The 12,117-nt window shown below is 41.2% G+C and overlaps 1 protein-coding gene across 1 annotated transcript in view; it reads left to right on the forward strand.

Moving 5' to 3' along the window:
• Positions 1-9,574: 9,574 nt before the first annotated feature.
• The window catches only part of LOXHD1 (lipoxygenase homology PLAT domains 1), a 215,944-nt gene continuing 213,401 nt past the window's right edge, over positions 9,575-12,117 (forward strand). Inside the window, exon 1 of the mRNA XM_072992974.2 lies at positions 9,575-11,844. Within this exon, the coding sequence (XP_072849075.2) occupies positions 11,442-11,844 (403 nt within the window). The 5' untranslated portion in view covers positions 9,575-11,441. The remainder of the gene's footprint in view (positions 11,845-12,117) is intronic.

Genomic DNA, 12,117 nt, shown 5'->3' on the forward strand with positions numbered 1-12,117 from the left:
CGTTAGGAAGAACAACCTTCAGAACACGGCCAAAGAGCTCGAAAAACCCACAACAATCCACATTTCTTGTTTGTGTCCCTAATCCTTCTGGGGACAAATGAAAGGGCCTCCACCCCTGTTGAGTGAGGGATTTTCTATATGCACATGCATGGCCTCCCTGAACCCTATTTAACTATTTATCACGCTGCCCTTTCATGGGTGGAGGAGGGCTCCTTATCTTTAAATCAGGCTTGGATTGAATAACTTTTCAAACCTAAAATACCTTCCCAGCCAAGATTGTCCTGTGGGAGCCCTTTCAATGGAAGACTGCCCTCTTTGAAAGAGGGCATGTGGTCTCATGCAACAACAGTGACGACAGCAACTGGCTAAGGGTGCGGTTACACTATGAAAATGGGTTGAGAGATGGATCACAGTTTTTGATGATGCGTTAAAGTCACATGGAAGGCTCTGAGGCTTTGTCCTGTACCTGCCTGCCCTCACACTGACTGCCTCTCACAGCCAGTAGTTCCTGCTGCTGTTCTGCTATTTTCAATATGTTCTTATTTCTTGCAATTTGGCATAGCGCTAGTTCAGCGTGACAGAAAAAAAAAGTAGGTCGGATTGCAAGTTTTCCCTGCAGCCTGACACAGATGGATGGAAACAGACAGACACACAGACACACACTCACACTCTCTCACACACACATAGAGGGTGAAAAAGGAGACGGAGTAACGGGACCAGGAGATGGATCTGGCCAGAGGGAAGGCATACCAGTGAATGGCAAAGAGAAACTTCTAGGACTGAGAAGGAAGGAACACTTCCTCCCCTCAACCTTTATCTCTTTGCTGGCTCTCTTTTCAGATCGGATTGCAAGGTTTTTCCCCAGCCCGAAACTCATGATCCTGGCATCCATTACGTGACAAACCCTATAGACACAATTTACACCAATGGATGCCAAAACAATCCAAAATAAATTGATTTCACAAGCAATTTAAAATAAATGACCCTCTCCCGGCCAAGTAAAATACCTCACTTTCCAAAAACCTGCTTCCTAGAAAAATCGATTTCAAGCATGCTAAACCAGATGCCAGAACAGCTTTTCCCCACATGTAACTGAGCCTTAAGACTGAGAATATGTGACGAGACTAGTGATCTTCATAGCTGAACGAGGATTTGATTTTTAAAGAATCCCATGCCAAACATTTCAACTTCCATTCTGTCCTGATAACAAAGATATAATAATTAAATTATGCAATTTTGCATTGACGTGTAAAACAATAATAAGACTGCAATCCTATATAGACTGATGAAAGATTAAGCCCAAGTAGATGTAATGAGGCTTACTTCTGAATCAACTTCCAGTGGATATTATAATTTCTAGTTGTCAGAACAGCAGAAAAATTTATTTGTTGTTTTGCAGAATTTTCATCAACCCCTCCTGCAAGCAACAGATTCTTAAGCAAAGAATTGCTCGGAGGAGTAACTGCCCTCAATTTTGTTTCTGCCCTGGAGATGGAAGATAACATTACAGGGGAGAGGAAATCAAGGGGGACCCCCCAAGGTTGACTAATGTCTCATATCCTGTCATCCCATGTTTGTTCAATTCATGCTGCAAAGCCTGCACGGGTTTGCCACAGTGCTCCCCCCAGGGGAGGGAAAAAAACAGAGAGAAGAAGGATAAATGTGCCATGGTTATCAAATGGAGACAGGCGGCAGAGGTAGTTGCTGGAACGGGTTCCAGAGATGACATGATGGGCGAATGACAGCCCCTTCTAGGCAGAAGGCTGCTCTGAACATGAGGGGCTTTGTCAGCAAAAGCATGGCAGTGTCGTAAGTCTGACAGCTGGGAGATGTACTGGCCAGCATCTGACCCTCCCAAAGCTAATTCTGTTCTGCAGTGAGGAAGCTATGGCGAGGGTGCGCTGTGTTTCAGACTGCAGACATATCTCTAATAGGGCTAAGCTAGATAGCACACTGACAACATTGCTCCCTTAAGTGGCAAAAGATGTTTTGGCAGCATACCATTTACTTCTACTTTGCATCTTGCTTTTAGTGTGGTTTTTATTATTGATCACGGGAAGGATAGACCCTGATTTAGTTTGCAAGTCGGATTGTCAAGGAAATCCTGGTGTAGGAGGGGGGAAAAGGGAAACTGGATGCATTTCCCTTTAATGTCTAGTTTGGCCCTTAGGTTCCAATAATAATGAGGGGGTTACTGATTACTGTTATCTCCACTGGCGTTTGCTCCTGTGACCCTGGCAAGCTGTTCACGTTTCTGGCCTGTTTCAAAACCCTGCAAAATCCCATTGGCCAAGGCCAGAAGTTGCATGAAACAAATGGAGGTGCCATTCATAGGAAGCCACGTTTTCCTCAGACAAATTCTTCTGATCTTTAAAAAGTAAAACAGAAAAAAACCCCACATTAATATATCTGTCTCCTCCAGTTCCAGACACAGGAGGGTCACTTTGCATAACAAAAGGGGGGCGTTTGCAATAATACGGCGCATGAGTCTCACGAGATATTTTTGTGTCGGTATGTCCGGAGAATATTCCCATAGATCCAGGATAGCAGATGTCAGTAACAGAGATAATGGGACTGATGAAGTCCTTTAGTGCTTATCTGTGTGTATCCGGTTTCCCTGGTAGAACCCTGACATTCACGCTTGACTTCCTTATAAGAAATGAAAGAAGTTTCACCTCATTCACAGTTGCTGTCTTTGGTCCCTCACAATCTCGGCATTGGGCTCTAGAGTAATTAAGTTACCCGGATCCATTTCCTGGCTGCCTACTTAATAAGTGAACACATTTGGAAAAGAAGAAAATCTTCATTCATTTGTGTCTTCAGGAGATGGGGCTGTAACATGAACAGGACCCATGTGGCTTTTCCCTACTTTTTGTGTTTCACCTTTTTTCAATTCCTTTTTGCTTGAGTGGCATCTTTAGGAACACAAGAAGTAGGATGAAATGTCAATCTATTCAAGCCAACAGTTGGGAAAGTTAATTCCTGGATGTAATAGCCATACCCCTGGGGATTCTGGATATTAGAGTTCCTGAAGAAAGGTTTACAGTTCTGAATCCCTGTGCGCCTATAGAATTTCAGTCTATCTGAAAGTTTGTGTTGGACAAGAAATCCCATCCCATCTCCAGGAGGCCCATGTTTGCGCTGTTGACTTAAGGTTGCCGCTACTTTTTTGTAAGAGATTCCTCACCATTAACAGCTACCTTAACAGATACATAGAACTGTAGAATTGTAGAATAACTAGTTGGAAGGGGTCTCTGAGGCCATCAAATCCAACCCCCTCTCAATGCAGGAATCTGAATCAACACAGATGTGATCAATGGTAGTCTGGTTTTCTCTTGAATCCCTCCAGTGTTGGCGCACTCACATTGCTTTCTCCATACTGGGAACCGCTGTAGCTATCGAAGACGGCCAGTGTCGGCAACTGAGCATTTTGTTCAGATCTTTTATAACAGTTTATATCTGGATTATATTTTTCTTTTAAAATCTGCAATGTTTTTAAAAAGGGGGTAAGTAAAACGGACAGATCGGCCCATCTCTAGTGAGGATCAAATGGGCAGTTTTGAGTGCTCTTTGCCGTTTTCCTTACCGCTTACTCTTTTGAAGAGTTTGCAACCTAATTGGAAGCAGATTCAAAAGGAAACAGGAATCCTCAGAAAGTGTTCTGTTTCACTGAGTATTATTTTACCTGATCTTTATCTGATCTTTTGCCTTCTGAGTTCTACCTTGGGCTGGCGTGTAGTTGAAGGCAACAGTTGGTGTAAGAATTATAACTTCATTTGGACAGAAACAGACATGTATAATCATCTTGAAAATTTTTTTTGTTAACTGTTTCTTGTGATCTGCAGAACTAGGTCCAGGTGGATAGATATAGCAAGGTTGACATATAAATGGTGCAATGTTTTCTGAGTGGAAAATGCAGCTAGCAGATCCATAAGATTGCTGATGGTAGAGTGTAAAAGGCCCGGTTTAACATTTCTGCTCTACATGAAGTTCAGCGCATGAAATAGTCACACACACATAGGCAAGGAAGTGCAACCACAGCACCAGAGTTATTCAAAAGAATGAGTACCAATTGAAGAGAAAAAGCAAAAGAAAGCACCAGGAAAAGGAAAAGATTGGGCATCGGGACTCATGGATTTTTCAGTGGGTTGAAATTATTTGTATTGGCTTGTTCCACTCTGAAAGAAAAAAAGAAAGAGAGTGAGGGAGCGAGTGATGAATCACTTCTTGCATATTTCTGCAGAGCAATGTCTCTGCAGTGCGAAAGGACTCAAGGATAGAAGCAACCCCTCCGTTTCTCAGCAAAGTTCTGGATTAAGCAATGTCGCTAGCATATCGTTGACAAGCGTTTGAGTTCTCCATAACTCTGCATCTGCCAAAGATGGTGTAAGACTTGGGATTCAAGCAGAATGTCCAAACATTGGCCCAGAGGTAAATGTTCATGGCGCATGCAACCAGACTGCCTGAAGGTAAAATCAAGTGTCAGACTCTGTAAGACAGAGAGAACAAAAGTTTAAATTTACAAATTTTCTGCCTCATGGAACACAAAACACTCACCTACATGTTTGCTCATTGTCTCGGGCAAGGTCACAGACCTTTGTAGTCGGCTTGGAGCCGAAAACTGTGGAGCTGATATAAGTCTTTGCTTCAGCAAAATAGGACAATAAACGTATGCATTGCACTGATGTTCTGGAGAGATGAACAGCTTCCTTCCTTTCCAAGTTTTCAGTGATCCAGAAAAGGCATAGACTACACAACCCATTTTCTTCTCTTGATGAATCTCACAGTTTTTTTTTTTTACTTTCATTGTAAACACATTTTAAAAAATCTGAATATTTTAGTTCCAGCAGGCGGCACTCTGTCCTCAGACTTGACAATAAAGAAGCTGGGAGCCGTCTTGCTAGACAGTCGGGTCCTTCTGAAGAAAACAGAGATTTCTTCCTCTGCCCCAGGCTTTTTCCTCTGATTTATGGGCAACATCCTTTGCTGCCTTGTGCGAACATGTTTGAAGCAGGGAAATCAAACTTAAGCTTGGTTCATACTTCAATCATAAGCAGAGCCTGGAAGTAATGTGTCACTTGTGATACATTATTTTGGTAACATGCTATTGCTTGCAGTAACCAGATGTATTTTCTCTCTCCATGTAATGAGAATGTGTCTCTGTTACTTGTTATGCCTCTGAGAAATGAGGGAAAGACAAGCATTCTAAAGACATTTTGTTATAGACTAGTGTTGGGCACATAAGAAAACACACCCATACTTCTTTCCACACAGCTCTTGAGGGGTTCATAAGAGTGGGAACAGGTTTACAGTGGTGCCTCGCTAGACAGTTAGCCCGCATGACAATTTTTTCGCTAGTCATTGGTTTTTTTTGCAATCGCTATAGCGATTCGCAAAACAGTGATTCCTATGGGGGAATTTCGCTGGACAATGTTTGGTCCCTGCTTCGCAAACCGATTTTCGCTAGACGACGATTTTGACAGCTCCTTCCGCGCTTGCAAACAGGTGTTTTCGGGACCTAAGCTTCACAAGACAGCGATTTAAACAGCTGATCGGCGGTTCGCAAAGCGGCTTTCCTATGGCCGATCTTCGCTAGACAACGACGATTCTTTCCCATTGGAATGCATTAAACAGCTTTCAATGCATTCCAATGAAGAAATGCTTTTTGCTAGACAATGATTTCGCTAAACAGTGATTTCAGTGTAATGGATTATCATTGTCTAGCGAGGCACCACTGTATTTATCTTACATCCTTGTATCATCCTAAGACGTAATTATTGTAAGCCGCCCAGAGACCTCTGGGTAGTGTGGGCGGCATATAAATTGAATAAATAAAATAAATAAATAAATAAATAAACCTAACAGCATATAACAACAACAGAACTGGCTATAAAACAACACCGAAAACCCAACCCAAAGCAAAAAATATTCTTCTCCCGCTAACACTAACAAATATATTTCTGTATACAGTATTATAAATAATAGCCCCCTTCGTCTGCTGCCTCACAATGAAAAAAATTTGTTTGTTCTTAAAACTGCCTCAGTATTTCATTTTTGTTTTGTATTTGTTGTTGCTGAAACAGGCTAAAACAGCTGCCTTTTTGACAACTGATTATAAAGGCAAAATGAAGTTTGATGTGAAATGTAACTGTAGACATGTTAAGTAGAAAAAAATTTGGGGGGAAAGAAAGAAGACCCCAGACTTCAAAAGAACTGAACACCAAATAGAGGTTGTTAAATTATTGTACTTGTGAAATGCAACCATATACCTCTGTATTTTAAAGTCGGGCATGAATGTTTCCTGTGTCAGCTCTGTATTTTATTTCCTATTTCTGATGAAGAAGATTCACTCGTCCACAAAAGCTCACATTAAAATATAACATTTAGCCTTCAAGGTACCACAAGGTTTTTGTCTTTTTTTAAATTATTGTTGTTACAGGATGGGGTTGCCTGATATGCAAAAAAAGTTACTTCCACGTGCCTCAAGAAATGTTTGGACATATTGTGCCCTCATATGATGCCTTTGAGAAGTTTGGGCTGGGAGGGAGTTGCAGTGAATGGCTGCAAATCCAGTAGCAGCCAATAATTCCCTCTGTACCTCAGATTCTTTTTCCCGCCTTTTTCCAGTCAGGATTGTCAGCGTTATGTCAATATTTGAGCGATGAAGTCAGAAGTCAATGGTGCGAGGGAAGCGTTCTGTCAGCAATGTAATCAGTCAGTCAGTTAATAATGAAGTAAATCAAGCAGCTAAGCTCAGTAATGTAACCAATGAACATTTCCACAAAATTGAGGTTTGTTTTTAAATAAGAAGAACTGTGAGTAAATGGAAGCATTTTTTCTTTCCTAATTTACGAGAATCTCTGAGTGAATGTATTGAAACAAATAAGTGCCAGTTGAGGTAAACTAGCAAATAAAGGGTGGTCTACTAAAGGGAGACTGTAGATCAGTCTGCTCTGTAGGTTCCTGACCAAACCATTTTATCCACTGCATAATCAAAATAAATGTATTATTATTTTAAAATTAATGTCATATTCAGTGTTCCTCACACCAAGCTCTGCCAAAAACCAAACCAAAGTCCATCAGAAACTGGGGCTGTATATTTAATCGTTAGAAAGTGGGGCAATCCCCCAAATTCTTCCTCAGGCCCAAAGCAAAGGCTTTTCAATCTATTCCAGAGCTGTGTATCCCCAATGCAAAGAGTTCTATACTTCCTCACCCTGGGATGCTGTGACTCATGAAAAATGCCCCTGTTTTCTAAGTTGAATATATGAAAATGATCTCAGAACTGGGAGCTGGAAGGGACCCTATAGATTATTTAGTCCAGCCCCTGTCAAGGAGGCACAGTAGGGAATCGAACTCTGCATCTCCAGAGGTATCAACAACATACAGAGTATTTCCCCTATGGCTAGGGGAAACATTAGATCTCCTCTCCATGTTTTGGTTCCAATGAAATTCTTCCTCCATGCCATTATAGTTTTTAAAAAAACTAGATACATTTTCTAACACGTTTTAACTGTGGGACCTAGTTTGTATGTAAGATACGGCCTTTTAAAAATTGATTTATTCTTGTTTATATTTACCAATTTTGGTTATACTTGAACTCAGTCAGGCAGAAGGATATTGGCCAGTTATTCTTAGCTTGCCTCCCACGCTTTCTCTGGAGCTAAAAGGAAAAGTAAAGATCAGAATCCTATTGGTATCGATGCAATGTTTGCATAGTTTACCATGTGGCTAATTGATGAGGTGCTGAGTTGCATCTCAGCCATGCAGTTGAGCATGTGATCAGGCACACCGCAGACATGCACTTCATCAATTAGCTACAATGAGCTGTGGTATGTTACACATAGCTTACATGAATACCCGTAGGATTCTAGTTGACAATTTTCTTAATTGGCTGAACATTCTACAAATCCTGCAGAAAACCTTCAATACCCACTAGAAAAATGTGCTTGCTCCACTTTTACATGAAAATTAGACTTAAAGGAACTGCCCACTTTATCCAGCCCCTATCTTCCAGAGCTTGGAGAAGTGACATTTCTGCACTCAAGTATCCCAAATCTCCTCAGATCCTGGGAGTTGCCACCTAAAAATATCATTTCAACCACTACATCCACCAGCACCAACCTTTTAACTAAGTTATTTCAACATGAGGAAATAGAATTTGACTTTATGATATTATGGTTCTTACAGTTTATTGTTCTTATACATTGTGATTGTGTTATTCCATATTTTTTGAGTAAAATTTGCAAGCAGAGTTTGGCTTGGGAGCCCTTTGGGAAAGCCAGTACAGAACATAACATGATTATGGATGCTGGCTGCAGTTTTAACTAATGTTTCTTGTGTATAACTTGGTTGCTTTCCTGGACGTTCGTTATGCATCAGTGACCTCTCATTGTGCAGCTTTCCCTGTTTGCTATTCAGAGAAAGAATAGCAGACACAGCTGTGTTCTCCAGTGTATTAGTTTTAATTTAATTAAGGTGGGCTTAGAAGCTTGATGGAGGCCTTGATGGAGAACTGTGATCTTTGATTTAACAGATAGGATCCTCATGGGGAAATTTAACATCTTGATTGTGCGTATTAGTTTTGCATGGGTTTTAACTTTTGTTGCTGCAAAATTGTAAGTGAAGGATGGGTTTAACAGCATGAAAATGAAAAGGAAGTATCAAAAACCAAATTGAGTGGAAGATCATGCCTAGTTTCTCCAAATGACTTTCTTGAGCTCAAATAAGGTACAGTATGTGGATCATGCTTTTTAGAGGCTTCTTCTGAAGGTGCATTTTTTTCCTCTTTTGGCCAAGCAAGCAAGCAAGCAAGCAAGCAAGCAAGCAAGCAAGCAAGCAAGCAAGCAAGCAAGTAAATGAATAAATATATATCTTTTAACACCCCGCAAACCCAATGAAGTAAGTAATGAGCAGAGAATAAAAATGAATTTTAAGAAAACTACATAACCTACATTCTTGGTAATCAGTAAAAAAGCAGGTAGGGAAAAAAAGGTTAAAATTCCAAAATGAAAGTGGTAACAAATACAAGTATCTTTGAATTTGGTTGAATAGACCACTGGTTCTTAACCTTTGTTACTCAGATGTTTTTGGACTGCAACTCCCAGAAGCCTTCACCATCAGCTGTGCTGGCTGGGGTTTCTGGGAGTTGCAGTTCAAAAACACCTGAGTAACAAAGGTTAAGAACCACTGGAATAGACAAAGCTATGCAACAGACATCAGACCAGAGGTAGCCAGGATAATATATTAGACCAGAGGTAGCTAGGATTATATTAGATAAATAATATAATGTGTACAGGAACAGTGACTTTGAGAAAGCATAGTATGCAGTGCTCTTGCATTCAACCCTGCATGATGGAATTGTGGACTTGAACACAATCTACTGTAAAAAAATGAAAGACTCATTAGAAATGTGGACTGATCACAAGATGCTAAGAGGTTCCTGGATCCGGAGGGAACCAACAAAGGAGTACTGCACGAATGAATAAAAACAGGAGACAATAAAACAAATAAAATGCAGAACCACTTTGGTCACATAATGAGAAACGCAAAGTACAGGTTGTTACAGCTGATCATTCTGTGGAGGAAAGAGTGCAGGAAGAGGAAGAAATTGGCTGAAGAAAATACGGAGGCTAGTTTGGGTGCCGCACAACTAAATTGTTGAGAGATGCAGCATCCAAAGCCAGAATAGCTATAATGATGCTTGAGGTCTGAGAGGGGAGGAATACAGAGATAGGCCTTTGCCTACTTGTGGAAAGACAGCAAAGATGTATTTCTTTCATTGCAAAGGATATTTGCAAGCTCAGTATCAAAAAGACTGTTCTCTCAATATATCAGGAATAGGTACCACTTTCCAGGATACCCTCATAAATTCCTGTAATGAACTAGTGCTTCATGGCATCCAGCTTTCCAATAAACCTATGTAGCAGGTAGAAACTTATTTCAATTATTAATCACATTTTATAGACCCAGTGCTGTGACTAATTGGCGGGAACTTTATCCAAGGTCATGTTGTGAACATAAGGTGAACTATGGGGTCAAAAGCTTCCTGGCGTAAAATTTACTCCCCCATCTCCTTTGCCGCCCGAGAGGGTCACAATCCAGAGATTATCAGCATGGGTGGGACCAGCCCTACCATTAGACAAGTGTGAGGCAGGTAACTCAGATGGCACATTCGGAATATCTTGAAAGGGCAATAAAGAGAAATGCATTGTTACTCATTTACTTTGCTGGTATTATTGTTGCTGCCAAAGTTGGAGAGAGGTGCTTACAGAACATTCTGCCTCTTGGGGGCAAAATAATCTAGCACAAGAATATACCTCTTTGACACATCACTTGGGTGGCAACAGAGAGCACCATTTGCTGCTTTGTCTCACTCAAGGATGATGGGATTTCCTTTTTATCAGCACATGGAAAACCATAGGTTTTCTGGCTTTGTTGTCCTTGTTGCTTGTATAGATGATGTCTACTATCAGCTCTTTCGGTGTCGGGGAAAGGACGCCAGGAGAAAGAGACTCCTAAGACCCAGGCAGATATGTGATCCTTCAGGGATGAAACCACATCCCAAGTAAGCCCTCTTTGAAAAGACAGGGGGGCACCAGGGTAGAGGCCAGGAGTGGGGACAGATTTAGACCTTGCTCTTCCCCCTGCTGTAAAGCAATCCTGAGCCCCATTAATAATGGAAAGGCAACTGAAAACCAGCCAGATAAGGTAGCTGGATGTCTCTCTCTCTCTCTCTTTTCATCTGGCTGTCTGTCTTAATGGTCACCTGACCAAAGGAACGACAGGTAATTCTTCCCCTCCCCTGAGCCTTTTGAAACTGCAGGTGGAGAAAAACAGCATAAGGGATTCCCACTGCCTAGGTCTAGCTCTGCACTGTGGCCAAGATATCATTTCATGATGTTCTTCCACTTGACCTACATTTGAAAGGATCTTTACGTTCATTGGCCATGTGTGATATCGTAGCCTCATTGCAAGATTTAACCTGAGCGGAGGAAAGGTCTTTAAAAAGGTAGAAGGAGAAGAAGAAGCGAATACTCAGCTCAAGTCAATGAATAAGTAATGGGTCCGAAAAAGAAGACAAGCCAACAGAAAGGAGAAACGGAAGATGTGAAAGGAAAAGATACTGTGACCAAACGGGGGAAAGATGGAAGGGATAATGTTAAACGAAGAAGGCAGGTGAAGAACTACCAGCCAGTGAGAGTTTTGGTCCAAGGAAGAAAGGGAATTTGCAATCTGGGTATCAAAGAGGAGGCAGGCACGGATGTGGGGAAGTTACAGATAACCAACAAGCATTGAAGAAGTGAAAGGAAATCAGAAAGGAGAGCATCACATCAAGAATCAAAGGCAAAGTCCCAAAATCCAGTAGAAAAACAACTGTTGTGGAGGAACAAATAACATGATAGAGAAGAGGAAGACAAGGTGATAAGTGGAGGAAGAGGATGAGTACGTCATCAGAAGAGGAAGAGGAAGATGAAGAGCTGGAGGAGGAGGAAGAGGAGGAGGAGGAGGAGGAGGAAGATATCTATGAAAAGAAGAGGAAACTGAGAAGTAGAGATTCATCGGATGATGATGAGGATGACAGCAGCGAAGAGAGGAAAAAGAAGAAGAAGAAAAAGAAGAGAGAGTCGAGTGAGAGTGATGACGACGATGACGATAACAGAAAGAAAAAGAAGAAGAAAAAGAAGAAGAAGAAAAAGAAGAAGAAGAAGAAGTCTAAAAGCAAGGATAAGAAGAAAAAGAAAAAGGATGACGAGAATTTTGCAGAGATGTACGAGCAGGAACTTAGAAATTATCACTCAGAGTCTCCCAATGAAACTGAAGATGAGTACAACAAGAAAAAAGGTGAGCTTGAACCGCTGAATAAAACACACTTTTATGTTAATGCTCAAGTCTTCTTAATGAAACTGGGGTGGGGTAGGTCAATTGGACAGTCTTATCTTACGATAGGTGGATTGGACCATGTTATCTTGTCAATTGATTGGTTGATTGACTGATTGCTGTTGGGCTAATGAGAAAGTGGAGTTTGGGAAGAGAGGTATGAAGGGAAGATGTGAGAAAGCTGTGAGCAGATGCTGACAACCAGAATATGCCACTTCTGCTTCTTCCATCACGGCT

Source organism: Pogona vitticeps, chromosome 2 (assembly GCF_051106095.1).
Source record: "Pogona vitticeps strain Pit_001003342236 chromosome 2, PviZW2.1, whole genome shotgun sequence".
NCBI classification, from domain to species: Eukaryota; Metazoa; Chordata; class Lepidosauria; order Squamata; family Agamidae; genus Pogona; species Pogona vitticeps.